This window comes from Schistocerca piceifrons, chromosome 4, assembly GCF_021461385.2.
Source record: "Schistocerca piceifrons isolate TAMUIC-IGC-003096 chromosome 4, iqSchPice1.1, whole genome shotgun sequence".
NCBI lineage: Eukaryota > Metazoa > Arthropoda > Insecta > Orthoptera > Acrididae > Schistocerca > Schistocerca piceifrons.
This window is the reverse complement of record NC_060141.1, coordinates 390,956,379-390,974,328: the sequence shown is the minus strand read 5'-3', so window position 1 is coordinate 390,974,328 and position 17,950 is coordinate 390,956,379. Positions and strand designations below refer to the sequence as shown.

Below are 17,950 nucleotides of genomic sequence, written 5' to 3'. Positions count from 1 at the left end.
TTTCCTCTAGCCATCCCTGCTTAGCCATTTTGCACTTCCTGTCGATCTCATTTTTGAGACGTTTGTATTCCTTTTTGCCTGCTGCATTTACTGCATTTTTATATTTTCTCCTTTCATCAATTAAATTCAATATTTCTTCTGTTACCCAAGGATTTCTACTAGCCCTCGTCTTTTTACCTACTTGATGCTCTGCTGCCTTCACTACTTGATCCCTCAGAACTACCCATTCTTCTTCTACTGCACTTCTTTCCCCCATTCCTGTCAATTGTTCCCTTATGCCCTCCCTGAAACTCTGTACAACCTGTGGTTTAGTCAGTTTATCCTGGTCCCATCCCCTTAAATTCCCACCTTTTAGCAGTTTCTTCAGTTTTAATCTACAGTTCATAAGCAATATATTGTGGTCAGAGTCCACATCAGCCCCTGGAAATGTTTTACAATTTAAAACCTGGTTCCTAAATCTCTGTCTTACCATTACATAATCTATCTGATACCTTCTAGTATCTCCAAGATTCTTCCATGTATACAACCTTCTGTTATGATTCTTGAACCAAGTGTTAGCTATGATTAAGTTATGCTCCATGCAAAATTCTACTAGCCAGCTTCCTCTTTCATTTCTTACCCCCAATCCATATTCACCTTCTACATTTCCTTCTCTCCCTTTTCCTACTATCGAATTCCAGTCACCCATGACTATTAAATTTTCATTCATCTCCCTTCACTATCTGAATAATTTCTTTTATCTCATCATACATTTCATCAATGTCTTCATCATCTGCAGAGCTAGTTGGCATATAAACTTGTACTACTGTAGTAGGCATGGGCTTTGTGTCTTATCTTGGCCACAATAATGCGTTCACTATGCTTTTTGTAGTAGCTAATCCGCACTCCTATATTTTTATTCATTATTAAACCTACTCCTGCATTACCCCTATTTGATTTTGTATTTATAACCCTGTAATCACCCGACCAAAAGTCTTGTTCCTCCTGCCACCGAACTTCACTAATTCCCACTATATCTAACTTTAACCTATCCATTTCCCTTTTTAAATTTTCTAACCTACCTGCTCGATTAAGGGATCTGACATTCCACGCTCCGATCCGTAGAATGCCAGTTTTCTTTCTCCTGATAACGACGTCCTCTTGAGTAGTCCCCGCCCGGAGATCCGAATGGGGGACTATTTTACCTCCGGAATATTTTACCCAAGAGGACGCCATCATCATTTAATCATACAGTAAAGCTGCATGTCCTCGGGAAAAATTACGGCTGTAGTTTCCCCTTGCTTTCAGCCGTTCGCAGTACCAGCACAGCAAGGCCGTTTTGGTTAATGTTACAAGGCCAGATCAGTCCATAATCCAGACTGTTGCCCCTGCAACTACTGAAAAGGCTGCTGCCCCTCTTCAGGAACCACATGTTTGTCTGGCCTCTCAACAGATACCCCTCCGTTGTGGTTGCACCTTCGGTACGGCCATCTGTATCGCTGAGGCACGCAATCCTCCCCACCAACTTCAAGGTCCATGGTTCATGGGTGGAAAAATTGAGATAATTAACTATAAAATTTGAGTTTTTTTCTAAAATTGAAGTTTAAAATGTAACAGCTCATTCATTTTTTCATAAATTAAATGAATTCTAGAGTTTCATACACCTGTAAGTATGGTTTGTATGCAGTGCAAAATTCATCAAAGAATCTCTCTTACTTATGAAGAAAAGTATACCTATAGCAACAAATGCAGCCAATAGTAAGCGAAAAAATGATGAAATTTCACATGTAAAAAAAATAATTATATTGCTATATTTTTGAACTTCCCATACTATGAGTGTGAATCCTGAATCCTTCCTGGTCATGCTGACAACGTTTTATGAATTTATTTGTATAAGTATAGACAGTGGAAATTAAAATGTCCTGTGGTGCCTCTCCTGCTCCAAGTTGGCCCATTTGATGTCCTACCCCCCTTAATTCATAACGATAACAGGGTCAAGTAGATTATTTTATGAAGACAGTCATACCATAAGAGATAAAATGCAAAGAATTTGTGAAAACACAGTTTTCTATTCTGAAAATACTTTTAATGCAATCTAGATACGTAGCAGTCATGTTATTATATTATTTCTTCCACTTAATAGTCATGAAATGACTTTATAATTTGAGTATGATAACAAACAAAAGTGTTGCTTCTAGGGACATTCTCAACAAATGAGTTGTGTGACCATTTTCTGATACTATGATGTTTAGAAACAAAAGAGCAAGTAAATGCAAAAATCGAAATATTTTGATAATGAAATAATGTGTTCATTCAACATCTATGTATCATGCATTCAGTTTTTAATCACAGGTAATTAATTATCGCACTTTGCTGATTTCCCTTCTGTTAAGAGTATGACCAAGTTATGTGTGAGCACGTGTACACAAGCCATGAGTTAATCCCTGCCCCTCTGTTGAGCAAATACCAAGTTTACAAGCAAGCTTGATGTATGTCCTGACCACCATTAGTGCAAAGACTCCAGTCCCTGACATACAGTTTTGTAATTGGGAATGTATATTGCAATTCTTTTGGTCTTCTGTCAATTTACTGGTGATGAAAATACCTTATCTCGTTAAGATCTGAGTAAGTTAAATTTCACCTTAACATTATACTAAGTCATAAAATGCTATCCTTAGAAATAGATGACGTTCTAGAGAATGTGTGAAGGTGGCGAGCCTTCCACAACTGCTCATGATAATTTTAAATTAGCTGTAAAAATTGTGTTTAATATAATTTTCTTTTTATGCTTTCTTACACCCCTCCCCCATGAACCATAGACGTTGCCTTTGGTGGGGAGGCTTGCTGTGCTTCAGCGATACAGATAGCCGTACTGTAGGTGCAACCACAATGGACGGGTATCTGTTGAGAGACCAGACAAACGTGTGGTTCCTGAAGAGGGGCAGCAGCCTTTTCAGTAGTTGTAGGGGCAACAGTTGGGATGATTGACTGATCTGGCCTTGTAGCACTAACCAAAACGGTCTTGCTGTGCTGGTATTGCGAACGGCTGAAAGCAAGGGAAAACTACGGCCGTAATTTTTCCCGAGGGCATGCAGCTTTACTGTATGGATAAATGATGATGGCGTCCTCTTGGATAAAATATTCCGGAGGTAAAATAGTCCCCCATTCGGATCTCCGGGCGGGGACTACTCAAGAGGACGTCGTTATCAGGAGAAAGAAAACTGGCGTTCTACGGATCGGAGTGTGGAATGTCAGAGCCCTTAATCGGGCAGGTAGGCTAGAAAATTTAAAAAGGGAAATGGATAGGCTAAAGTTAGATATAGTGGGAATTAGTGAAGTTCAGTGGCAAGAGGAATAAGACTTTTGGTCAGACGAATACAGGGTTATAAATACAAAATCAAATAGGGGTAATGCAGTAGTAGGTTTAATAATGAATAAAAAAATGGGAGTGCGGGTAAGCTACTACAAAAAGCATAGTGAACACATTATTGTGGCCAAGATAGACACGAAGCCCACGCCTACTACAGTAGTGTAAGTTTATATGCCAACTAGCTCTGCAGATGATGAAGAAATTGATGAAATGTATGATGAGATAAAAGAAATTATTCAGATAGTGAAGGGAGATGAATGAAAATTTAATAGTCATGGGTGACTGGAATTCGATAGTAGGAAAAGGGAGAGAAGGAAATGTAGAAGGTGAATGTGGATTGGGGGTAAGAAATGAAAGAGGAAGCTGGCTAGTAGAATTTTGCACGGAGCATAACTTAATCATAGCTAACACTTGGTTCAAGAATCATGAAAGAAGGTTGTATACATGGAAGAATCTTGGAGATACTAGAAGGTATCAGATAGATTATGTAATGGTAAGACAGAGATTTAGGAACCAGGTTTTAAATTGTAAAACATTTCCAGGGGCTGATGTGGACTCTGACCACAATATATTGCTTATGAACTGTAGATTAAAACTGAAGAAACTGCTAAAAGGTGGGAATTTAAGGAGATGGGACCAGGATAAACTGACTAAACCACAGGTTGTACAGAGTTTCAGGGAGGGCATAAGGGAACAATTGACAGGAATGGGGGAAAGAAGTACAGTAGAAGAAGAATGGGTAGTTCTGAGGGATCAAGTAGTGAAGGCAGCAGAGCATCAAGTAGGTAAAAAGATGAGGGCTAGTAGAAATCCTGGGGTAACAGAAGAAATATTGAATTTAATTGATGAAAGGAGAAAATATAAAAATGCAGTAAATGAAGCAGGCAGAAAGTAATACAAACTTCTAAATATGAGATCGACAGGAAGTGCAAATTACCGAACTATCAGTTTAATAAGCCACAGATGCAAAATACTAACACAAATTCTTTACAGATGAATGGAAATACTTGTAGAAGCTGACCTCGGAGAAGATCAATTTGGATTCCGTAGAAATATTGGAACACGTGAGGCAATACTGACCCTACGACTATCTTAGAAACTAGAATAAGAAAAGGCAAACCTACGTTTCTAGCATTTGTAGACTTAGAGAAAGCTTTTGACAATGTTGACTGGAATACTCTCTTACAAATTCTGAAGGTGGCAGGGGTATAATTCAGGGAGCGAAAGGCAATTTACAATTTGTAAAGAAACCAGATGGCAGTTACAAGAGTCGAGGGACATGAAAGGGAAGCAGTGGTTGGGAAGGGAGTGAGACAGGGTTGTAGACTCTCCCCGATGTTATTCAATCTATATATTGAGCAATCAGTAAAGGAAACAAAAGAAAAATTCGGATTAGGTATTAAAATCCATGGAGAAGAAATAAAAACTTTGAGGTTCACCTATGACATTGTAATTCTGTCAGAGACAGCAATGGACTTGGAAGAGCAGTTGAATGGAATGGACAGTGTCTTGAAAGGAGGATGTAAGATGAACATCAACAAAAACAAAACGGGGATAATGGAATTTAGTCGAATTAAGTCGGGTGATGCTGAGGGAATTAGATTAGGAAATGAGACCATTCAAGTAGTAAAGGAGTTTTGCTATTTGGGGAGCAAAATAACTGATGATGGTGAGAAGTACAGAGGATATAAAATGTAGACTGACAATGGCAAGGAAAGCATTTCTGAAGAAGAGAAATTTGTTAACATCGATTATAGATTTAAGTGTCAGGAAGTCGTTTCTGGAAGTATTTGTATGGAGTGTAGCCATATATGGAAGTGAAACATGGACGATAACCAGTTTAGACAAGAAGAGAATAGAAGCTTTCAAAATAGGGTGCTACAGAAGAATGCTGAAGATTAGATGGGTAGATCACATAACTAATGAGGAGGTACTGAATATAATTGGGGAGAAGAGGAGTCTGTGGCACAACTTGACTAGAAGAAGGGATCGGTTGATAGGACATGTTCTGAGGCATCAAGGGATCACCAATTTAGTATTGGAGGGCAGTGTGGAGGGTAAAAGTCTTAGAGGGAGACCAAAAGATGAATACACTAAGCAGATTCGGAAGGATGTAGGTTGCAGTAGGTACTGGGAGATGAAGATGCTTGCACAGGATAGAGTAGCATGGAGAGCTGCATCAAACCATTCTCAGGATTGAAGACCACAACAACAACACAACTCTTCCCCTGCATGTCATGTCCCTCAGATACTCCCTCTTTATGTCCTATTTTACTGGAATATATGTTTCAGTGTACATTCATTCATTTCATTCCATTCCATTCCATTCCATAGATTCCAACGAAGGGAGAAATGCGGAGATGCGAAACAAATCTAGATGTGCATTAACATAAGACAAGCAATTCATAAATCTCAAGTTTTATGCGTAAATTGTTAATGCTAGCTGTGCTTATAGCGAATAAATTAGAAGGAAAATACTTCTTTCAACAGAGCTGCTGTGTAATCATTTATATTGACTACTTGTGTGTCAGCTTAGTATTCACTTGTTTACTCTGGTTTCAAAGAAAGTGGTTGCTTACATATGTAAATACTGAATCTTGTTCGCAATACATTACCACTTAGCATGTAACTTTAGAATGAACACTTAACTGAACTTTTCAATCGATTTATCTAGCGATTCAGATAACGGGTAGGAGTGACTAGTGAGGTTTGTTTTTAATTTTTTTAAAAGTGATTGACATTCCTGACCCCTTTCTTTATGTTAGACAGGGGTTTGTGGGATATCTGTGCACCAGAGTACATAATTCCACTCTGAACTGTAGACAGGGAGGCAAAGTCAACATGAAATAATCATCAAACCACTGTGAGGTGTATGGTGGAGGGAACCTCCCACTGTGCCACATATTAAAGCTTCTCCCTGTTCCATTTGCATGTGTAATGCTGGAAGAATGATAGCATAAACACCTCTGTGCATGCTGTACTTAGTCTATTTTGTCTTTGCAATTACTGTGTGAACCATGTGTGGAGAAGTATAATACATTACAAAGTACCTCACTTAAAACTGGTTCTTGGAACTTTATAATTAGGACAGTTTGTGTCTAGCTTCGTGTTATACGGACGGAAAATAAATAAACAAATGTGTCTGCCAGTTCAGTTTTTTCGGTCTCTCTGACACACTTTACTATGGGTCAAACAAACCTGCAACTGTTTGTGCAGCCCTTCTTTGTGTACATTCAGTGCTCCTGTTAGTCCTATTTGATTTGGGTCCCACATTCTTGACCAGTCTTTTAGGATGAGTTAGATATGTGTTTGTAAGCAATTTTGTAGACTGGCTGCATTTTCTTAGAGTCTTACCCATGACCCATAATCTCCCACTTACTTTACCTGCTACTGAACATGTATGTTCATTCCATCCCTACAAATTGTTACACCAGCCTATTTTTGAGTTGACCAATTCAAATTAAGAGTCACTGATGAGTAAATAGTAAAAGTTTTATTTGTCTATGGACCATTCTGTACAATATGTCATGTTTACATGGAGGTTTATTTATTTATTTTAAATTATATGAATATGTCAATAAAATATATAGTTATCTTAATATAAGAAGCTAAAAACACTGATAAACACACAGATTGTATTAGTATGATTCATGGAGCTACACAAATATATTTCAACGAATTCCATTTAGCCCTATATTACTAAGCGATTGTCCTGGATCTAGTTGCAGTTTGCTTATCTGACATCTTCCAGGGCCAACAAGAATTTGATTTTCAATACTTCGTGCAGTTATTGATAGAATTTAAAAATTTAAAATTCTTTCATAATGTACTCAATAAGAGGTATATTCTTGTGTTAAAAGTTTAACACACTAAGACAAGTGTTAAAGTTAGAAACTGTGTGTTTCTCTTGAGGCAGCATACCTGGCAGTGATTGAATACCTGAGCTTTATTCATCCATTGCTTGAGAATGAGAGCACTTAAGAACTTACAACAAACTTTGCATATAATTTCAAACCTTCACAAAATGATGAAAGGAGAAAAGTTTATCACATACTACATTTGTGCTGTTGATGCAGTACAACTTTACATCGGGCAAGGCATTTTAATTTATTACTTTGTTGTTGCCCAATACAGTTTTCAGACAGTATCCACATATACTACTAAATGTACTTGCAAATTGTATCATTGTATGACACCTAAGTCAGGAGATAGGACATTATAGACATTTAGAGGTGTAAAAAATTAGCTTCTGCTTAAAATGCTCTGCAGTAAAACTTCTACATCAGGCATGGAGTTTTGATATATTACTTCTTTATTACTAACTTTATTTGCAACACGCTATGCAGACAGTACCTACATCAGTGAATGTATCTACAAAATTACATTGTTGTATGGCACATAGTTCAGGAGATATGACACCATAAACATTGAGAACTATGAAAAACTTGCTTTTTGCTTGGAATTGGGCATAAATTGTCTCGACCATATCCAACCAGTGTTTAATAGTTACAGAACTTTGTGACTCCCAACAAAGTTTAAGCATCATTTCAAATCTTTTATAAACTTTCGTGGTTTTTATGTGTAATGTCAAATATTTAACATACAGTGAAACCTCTTTATAACATTCCTCCATATAACGTTTTCCTCTATGTTACATCCGTTTTTTTCGGTCCCGACTAAAAGCCCATATAAACAATGTTAAATTTTCCTCTTTACTGCATTTCCTCTATATTACAATTTCCTCCATGTAACACTCACATTTTTGGAACCCTGGTCAATTATTTACCTCTTTATAACGTTTAAGTGACTGGATCTAGACGCATCATTTTCTGTTCTGTGGATTCACAGTTGGCACCGGCTCGGAAATCCCGCACTCAGAGTGTTTCATTTTTCAGCGGCAGAAGCCAGTCATGTGATACGTGACGCACATTCTGCTTACAATCTTTTTGGCGCCATTTCAGTTTCTCGGAGAATTTGATGCCAAAATGGGGAGTGCTGCAGGAAAAGTGCTGCTGTTTGTGGACAGATGTGCGGCACATCCACCAGATGTATCTTTCTGAGAAATGTGAAAGTATTTTACAGGCAATGAATTTAATTATGTACTTGTGGAGGGGAGTCAGTGCTGAGACTATTAAAAACTGTTTAAAAAATGTGGGATTCTGGCAGAATCAGATGGCAGCTCCTGTGGAAGATGTTGCAAGTGATTTGCAAGAGTTTTAGGAATTAATAGGCAGTGATTGTCACTTTTGAGGGCTTTGTGGCTGTGGATGACAACGTGGCAACCACAGGAGTACAAAGTATTGAGGAGCTGACTGCAGATAGAAGCTTGGAGAATAATAGTATAGTGAAAGTGACAGTGACAAGGAAGATGACCCTGTGCCCTCATATACTAAGGCAGCTGAAGGCTTTGAAACATTTAGGAGATATATGATGACCCATAGACTTGAGGACAGAACAGTAGTTCAACTTGATCATTTGGAGCAAGAAAAGATTGCCATAGTGTCTAGGAGAAATAGAAAACAAACATGCGTGCTCGAATATTTTAAAAATCGTAGGTATGTGATTTTCAGGTTGCATAGGTTCCTAGAGTTTGTGCAAATTTAAGTTCCATTTCATAATTTAATTATTAAAGTAATTTTTTGTAACTAATTCTTTTTTTTAATCTGTACCATTTACTGTGTTTTTATGTAGTATGTTCAGTATATCATAAACAAAATTTGGCTCATATTCTACAATTGGATCAACTGAAGAACGGGATACCACCTGTCAGCTTTGGACAATGATGTCATATCTTAAGAATCTGTTATAACTTTTTACAGTACAAACTGATCCATTTCCTTTCACCCATCCACCTACTGGGCTCCATGTTTTAATCACAAAAAACTAATCATTTGTTACATTGATAATTTGCAATGAACATCATATTACAGTGTTGTGAAAATTTAAAATGTAATCTATGGCACCATTTGTCAAAGCTTATTAGTGGTATCCCGATCTTCAGTAATGCCCGATAATTATTATTTGGAAGCCTTCCTCTTTATAGTGTTTTCCTCTATACAATGTTAAGAATTTGTGGTCCCTTGAAAAACGTTATATAGAGGTTTCACTGTATTAACTCATTTGTAATCAGATGTTTGAAGCTGTTTCATATGCCGGAGCTTGACTGTTCAATCAGGGGTTTACTGGTTCTTATCTATGTTGAAATAACAAGAAAGAACAATGATTGCATACAGATGAATATAACATATATTAAAGTCAATTGGTGCTTTCTGAAAATTTTTACACACATTTATACTGTTACATACAAATGTACTACTTTAATTTTTAGCTGCAAAACATTCTTCAACACTATATGGATAGATAATAACCATTTGCAGGCTACTCATCAGTTAATTTGAGCTGATTTCCATCACTGTAATAATCGTTTTTACATATCTTACAATCCTGTGTATCTCTGTTTAACAATGCAGCACAGTTAGTTTTTGCGGAAATAATTGTTTCAGACACCTATAGTGATGATACTGTTGGTATGTTTATTTCCCCGAATTCAGTTCTGCAGGATTACCTAGGAAATCATTTTGTTATATACTGTACAGCTTTCTTTTGTAGCTTCAGTAATATTTTGTATATGCACATTTGCAGTGGTTCCCCAAAGCAGGATATCATATGATAGTTCAAAAGGACTAGCCTGTGGTACAATGTTAGTAATGTTTGTGTGTTTACTGACATGGTATTTTTCCTGTGAAAATACCCTTGAACATATTTTATGACAGTTGTTATTTATATTATTCTCCCATCTCAAGTACATATCCACCATCATGCCCAAGAATTAATAATTTTCTGTCTCACTTAGATGCAACTATCCAAACTTGATAGTAGTAGTGTTCAATTAATGTGTTTTGTTTGTGTATACGCAAATGTGTGTGGAAGTGATTTCATGAATTCAAAGGTACTTAAAAAGGTCTCTGCAGTTCAAGGGCACCCATATCTGGGGGCTTGGGAAGAGGGCACCCCATCCCACACATCCCCCCTTAGCTCTGAGGGAAAGGAAAAAATAGTCAGATGTTTTTCTTCCAAGAAAACCATTTAAAAGTCAGTATTACACAGGTTTTTAACAGAGTTGAAACTGGAACCTTTTTTATTGCTACTTTTAAGTTGCCATCAGTCTTTCCAAAATTCTAAAATACTCCACACTCACAAGTCTAGCACACCCCTACTCCCCAACAACATAAGGGCATCCTTCTGCAGTTATCTACTTGATACAATATTTTTACAGCTTTTTTTCTGCTGAATAAATATTTAATGTACTTTAGATGCACTGCCTACAAGAATTATTCTACAAGACATCAGGCAGTGAAAATACGAAAAAATAAGCCGATACCCTAAAAGAGACAATTCTAAGAACATACCATACTGGACTGAATGTAATATTTTTTTCTATACTTTCACTCCATTTTAACTTATCTAGCTGGGCCACAGGGAATATTTTACACATAGTGATTCATTTTGTATGTTACCATTAATTTCTCATGAAGTGGAGGGAACAACTTACTAACACACACACACACACACACACACACACACACACATCTGTACAGCAATATTGTGCCAAGCTCAATAATTTATGAAGGCTTAAGAACAAGAGTGGGCCCAGTATCGGTCATTGTGGAGCCTCTGTTACATTGCTCCGTTCTGCGGCTTGTTTCATACCTGTGGCACAGCCTGTGAATGAGAACATCTGCTTTCTGTTGTGAAGGTAAGATTCCATCGATGGAAGAGAGGTGCCATTAATGCAATAAAATTTTAGTTTGCTAAGTAGAATATTGTGACCCACACATTCAAAGGATTGTTCTCTGGATATAATATGTTAATCTGAGAAATTATCCATCCGTTATCCTTGCTTTTGTTCAGTTTTACCCTTGGTTGGTTTCAGAGGAAATGAGATTCATAGGGCTGTAAAAATATGTTTAAAAAAAAGAGTTAAATTTTCCATCTCCACTCTGTTTTATAAATCTCTTTCCTGCATTTTTTGAACACCATGATCGAGTCACTGTTCATGAATCTGTGATACAGTACTTTTCTTCTCGATCTTGTTAACATCTGTCTATCATGGTCAAATAAAATATTGGTTTTACATCTAAATCACTGAAGGTATTCTCCAATATGTTCACACTACCACACTCTTCTGTAAACTTATTTAAATTATGGCAAATATAATTTCTTTGCTCTTTTACATGAAAACAGACCAGAGACTTAAAAATATTTAGTGACAGTCCTATGGGACCGTTTGTGCTAGCTTTACATGAATGTGCACTTAAACACACATCCATGCATACCTTACTAACTTTATTTTTCTGTTTCTGCTACTGCTGCCCTATTATGTAATGGTTTTTGTCTATAATGCTTAAAAAATTAATGTACCACACCATACCATATTTTTGAAATATAACGAATAAAGACAACCACTCACTGCAAAAGTTTGAATGATGAACTGCAGTGCTTAGTTTCATCTTTGTCTGTCAGTGTACTGCTCAGCACTTCTGTGTACTGTGAGCAGTTGTCTATGTTCATAACATTTTTCGTACTCACCCAGGATTTTCCGTTATCACATTGAACATATTTATTTTTTAACCTTTTACTGTGCATTTGTTTCTGTTCTTTCTTTTTGCATATATCATATGGAACTAACAAGTGTATATAAGAATGTGAATTTTTCACTGTTTTAGGCAGTCCAAAGGAATTGGTGTCCAAATTTCGACTGACTTATTCAATGATACTGAGACTCTTACGTGTAGAGAAGATTTCTGTGGAAGACATGATGTCCCGATCATTCATGGAATCTGGGAAAAAGCAAAAAGAGGAGAAGATAAAGAAAGATTTGCAGGAAGTGGAAAGTAAATTGGCTGAGCAACCTTCACAGTCATATCTTGGCTCCCTCTTCTCAGAAATGGCAGCATTTTATGATGTAGCTACAGAATATATTGAACTGTTGAACACATTGAGGGTATGTACTTGTTGTCTTTGCTGTTAGTTGATAAAAGGACAAGACTGACATGAAGAGAAAAATTCCCTTGGGCCATGTTTGTAATTCTGTGTTTGAATTCTTCTTCTTACTTTTTTTTATTTATTTATTTACTTATTTATATCTAAAAACAAAGATGATGTAACTTACCAAATGAAAGCGTTGGTATGTTGATAGAGACACTAACAAACACACACACACACACACACACACACACACACACACGCACGCACGCACACACACACACACACACACACACACACACACACACACACACACGCACGCACACACAAAATTCAAGCTTTCGCAACCCACGGTTGCTTCATCAGGACAGAGGGAAGGAGAGGGAAAGATGAACGGATGTGGGTTTTAAGGGAGAGGGTAAGGAGTCATTCCAACCCCGGAAGCGGAAAGACTTCCCTTAGGGGGAAAAAGGGACAGGTATACATTCGCGCATACACACACACACACACACACACACACACACACACATCCATCCGCACATACACAGACACAAGCAGACATGTATATGTATGTGTGTGTGTGTGTGTGTGTGTGTGTGTGTGTGTATGTGTGTGTGTGTGTGTGTGTGTCTGTGTCTGTGTGTGTGTGTGTGTGTGTGAGTGTATACCTGTCCCTTTTTCCCCCTATGGTAAGCCTTTCCGCTCCTGGGATGGGAATGACTCCTTACCCTCTCCCTTAAAACACACATCCTTTCGTCTTTCCTTCTCCTTCCCTCTTTCCTGATGAAGCAACCGTGGGTTGCGAAAGCTTGAATTTTGTGTGTGTGTGTTTGTGTTTGTTAGTGTCTCTATCAACATATCAACACTTTCATTTGGTAAGTTACATTATCTTTGCTTTTAGATATATTTTTCGCACGTGGAATGTTTCCCTCTATTATATTTACTTATTTATTTGCTTTTAAATGTGACAAAACATGTACGAGCGTAAAAGTATGAGACTGTACATATAATTCTTTTGAAACCCAAGTTAACAGCATAACACTGTGGATTTAAAATGCACACGTTCTTAACTTACACAGTTACATTTATAGGAAAAAGCACTGATAGTACAGTGCTTTAGATCTTATTTTTACTCAGCTCCATGATTCAGTTCTGGGTCAAATAGACACCTACAGATGCCATTTCTTCTGAGCCCTCTTAAATTTTTCAACCACCCCCTTTTTGAGCTCAGTGATTAAAAAGGAGTGTACTACATGACTCCTTTGACTCATGGATTGCTTTCCATAGTCTGTCTCTTCTCGAGTATAAGTGAAAATCTTCTCTCCTCCATGTATTTTATCATGAAATTCCATATTTCTGCTAGTAAATTTTATGTCCTCTATTACTATTTTAATTGTTTAGTACATGCACATTGCATATACGGTCGAAAATTAAAATTTATAAATAAATCTTTGCATGTAGTTCTCAATTTGACTTTAGCTACTATCCTCAATGCTTCCTTCTGCAATACGAAGACTTCATTCATGGATATTTGACATGTTTCGCCCGTAGTAAAATATCATATGACAGAAAACGGTACACAGGTCCAAAATATATTATCCATTCTCTTTCTAAATTTAGATATGAGGTTATCCTTCTTCAAGCATATAAACTAGTTGTTAGTATCAGATTTATTACACTGAACTAGTGTCCTTTAGAATGAATGACAAAACGCAGAGAATACATATAATGATGAACAAAGAGTAAATGTGTACACATCTCTGAAAACTAGAAACTTTATCCTTAAGCATGCTGAAGCTAATTGGAAGCACGGAAAACCTTTACAACACCCTTGCTGTTTCAGCAATTGTGTATGTCCTTTTACATTATTAAGTTTTGCAAATAAATAAAGAAATTTATTTTTGCTACATGATGTCACCAGTTTAATCAGCATCTGAACAAACTACTTTAGTTATCGAACACTGCTGGAGTACTTTATACCATCATCTTCTGTTTCAGTCAGATACCAGAAAACTCTCTTTAACACTTGCTGATATGCCTTATTATGATCATTCAGAAACCAGCTCACACTGTTGACAAATGAAATGCCTGGTTGTGGGTGGATAAGAGGCAAAAGCATAAGTGATCTTACTGCTCATGGTACAGTATTTTCTCAACCTTGGATTGTTTTCTTGGTGGATAATAAATATACATTAGGATCGGCTGGAACACTTAAACCATTTGCATCACTCATTCCAAACTCTTCAATTATTATTTTTGTGTCAGTGTACAATATTAACATTTTCTTTCATGCGTGGTCTCACTCACTCCCACTTCCATCTCTGATAGTAATCTCACGAAACAATGATCATCTCTGATTATAATACAAAAAGATTTGTCTGGTGATGTGACAGCTTTATGAATTGCTTCTCTCTATTTTGATGCCATAAGCCCATCATCTGCATATAATGCTAAAATAACAACTACACCACTGATTTTACCATGTAACAAATGGGGATCAGTGTCATCTGTTTGAAAATTAAGCTGAAAAAGAATATTTAAAAACTTCTTGTTTTAGCATGAAGGAACCTGCTTGAGCTTGTGTAGTGACATCTCAAGCTTTCAGACCACAGGATACTTTGTGACAATACCACCCCCTCAGATAGTTGCCATGTAGAAATGCAGTGCAAATGTGAACTGTATCATCTCTAGATTTTATTATGTGACAGTTCCCAGGAAAACTCTTTAAGAGTCATACTGTATAGTTGACATACTCCTGTTTGAAGCTTTTCACACAAAGCTGTTCTGTCTAGAGAGCAATATTCCCTTTGGCATCAGATAAGACTTTGAAAGATCCACTTTGAACCAGTAACTTGCTGACTACTCGTTTTAGGAACAATCTTCCAAGTTTTGTTCTCCTCATGAGATTCCAGTTCCTTTGCACATTGTGTTTCTTGAGCATTTTGAGTTAGGAACAGAAACTGCTTCCCTGAAACTATTAGACGCATAATATTTGATGAAATCAGCTTCACATCTTTCTCACTTAAAATTTCTAGACACAGAACATTCCCTTGAGAATGATGTAAACATGTGCAAAAGAATAAAAGACTGTGTGCTGGTCAGAAGCAGCAAAGATAGTAAAACATCAGGCATATGAAAACATTATATCAGCAAACAGGGTATACTACACAACACTCCCACTCTTGTTTGTTGGTTTTAAAGACTCAAACAATGATGATTTACAATTAGCCTGAAACTTTCCTTCTGACAGTGCTTCTGTAAACCAGGTACCAGTTGATCTTCTGGCTTAACATAAGAAACAATAACAGTATCATAATTTATTTTTTCACGAACATTATGGGACTTTATATCGATATATTTAATCCTTTTGTGATGTTCATTGTTTCTCATTAATAGTAATGCACTTTGGTTGTCAACAAGAAATGGTGTAGGTTGCCCCATGTTAACTCCAAGCTCCTTTAACAGTGTACAAAGCCAGTTGATTTCAGTAACTGTATCAGATGCTGCAACATAATCTGCTTCTTTCATAGATCTGGCTACACATTTTTGCCTACAAGATGTCCATGTAATGTGTTCGCTGATCAGTGCCTGTTGTTGAATAGCGAGTATCAATATCTCCAGCAAAATCAGCATCTAAATGCATATGAAGTTTTAGTTGATTACTATAGTGTTCAATTCTGCTGTCTGTTGTACCTTGAAGATATTTTAGGATTTGTTTAACACCAGTCCAATGCTCAGACCCAGAGTTGTTAAGAAACTGACTGACTTAACTTGGCAGAAAAATATCAGGTCATGTCACTGTGTCAGCAAACGTCAGTCTACCTACAGCCTCATGAAATGGAACATTTTCCATAGATTTCTTGTCTTCATTCACTAGGCACTATCCTAAATGCAACAGTAACCTTAAACTGCAATCAGTGGATGTTGCATAGGGCCTGCAACTGTTCATGTTAAATTTTTCTGAGGATGACTAATGTAGCCTTCTTCATAGATAAACAGTTCTTTACTTTCATGGTCTTACTTGATTTCCAATCCCAAAGAGTAACAGGGATTGTCAGCCACAATTTCAAAACACATTTTGAGTTATTCAAGTATTTTATTTGTAATTGCTGTTGCTTTACTCATAATCAGTCCAGCATCAACAAAAATAATCAAAAATACTTCTTGGTCGTCAGCTTGAGCACTACATACTCAGTTATCTGAATGAAGCTGTTTGAAATCAAAACACGTAAAAAAATTGAAAAAAATTTTTGATTCCAGCATCAAGGAAGCTGCTTCAGCAAAAAAATCCTTTTGTTCAATTTTTGTACTAAATTTGCATTTTCACTAATGAAGCCTTCAGGATGTTTCATGAATATCTCCTTGCAAATCACCATTGAGAAAATAAGTTTTCATATAAAATTGCTTCATGTCCATATCGTGCACTCCTGCCAAAGCCAAAAGAATGTGAATTGATCCATACCAAACAGCAGGTGAATAGGTTTCTCCATAATCAAGTCCAGTTTTCTGAGAATAGCCTTTTGCACATAATCTAGCTTTATACTTCATTAAGCTACCACTTATTTTACGTTTAATTTTGTGAAACCACTTACAACCAACAGTGTGGCAGTCTGGAGATAGATACACTAAAACCCAGGTATTATTTAGATCCAATGAAGATATTGCATCTCTCATTGCTTCACATCTTTTTTCAGAGCCTCCGTGCCATTGCGTCCCTGAAAGTTTGCTCATGATCAATAATTGCTGCATAAATCAGATAATTTCAGAAATGAACAGGAGCGCAAAACTCATCATAATGCCTGAAGTTTTTTCCCTGTTTGAGAAGCCTAATCAGTAACATAGGCTTCATGGTCTTGCACAAATTCCTCTTTGTTTTCAAGAGGTTGTTGAAATTCATGTCAGGAAACTGTATTCGTATATAATGTTGTTGGCCTTGAGTTCTGTAGGATATCCTGTGGCATTTTCATTGAAAATAACATCTTGTGACACAGTTGTCTTCCTTGTTACAGGATCATACAGCCTATAATTGTTATTGTAACCAATCAGTACCATCTTCTTTGAGTTACTTGGAAATTTAGATTTAAATTGTTTGCCAGTATGCATAAAGCATTCAGCACCAAATCTTCTCATATGCTTTAATGCTCATTTCTTCCTAAACCATTTCTCATAAGGCACCTCCACTGACAAAACCGTTTGTATGAATTTCTAGTGGGGCAATTGGTTTCTCCCACCACCCGTACATATGATGATGGCCTCCATTTGGCCACTGGTGCCTTTTACACTAGCTCAGTTGAGAGTCTGTTTGCTGAACTTCCACTGTGACTTTCTCCTCAGGAGGTATGCATGCCGTTTGCCATGCTTGGCCAGCTATCCTACGCCGCCTCCTTCGATGACTCCTTTGATTGCCAGTATGGGGTGCGTCCCTCTTCTCTGTTGCCTCCTGGAGTCTGCTTTTGGCTGTTGCTCTGGTGGCTTAACTTGACACTATCTGCAATTTCCTGGTGATGTGAACCCTTCACCACTTTGGCTTTGTGCAGTGGCCCATGTTCACCTTGGCCTTCATTTGCTTCCTAAGAGCTTACTCCAGCCTCGCTCAGTCACCTTCAATTTCATGAC

At 37.2% G+C, this 17,950-nt stretch overlaps 1 protein-coding gene across 1 annotated transcript in view; it reads left to right on the top strand.

Annotated features, from left to right (window-relative positions):
- Positions 1–17,950, top strand: part of LOC124795279 (helicase SKI2W) — a 150,118-nt gene that overhangs the window by 62,410 nt on the left and 69,758 nt on the right. The window contains exon 12 of the mRNA XM_047259224.1: positions 12,076–12,353. Coding sequence (XP_047115180.1) covers positions 12,076–12,353 — 278 coding nt within the window. The remainder of the gene's footprint in view (positions 1–12,075; positions 12,354–17,950) is intronic.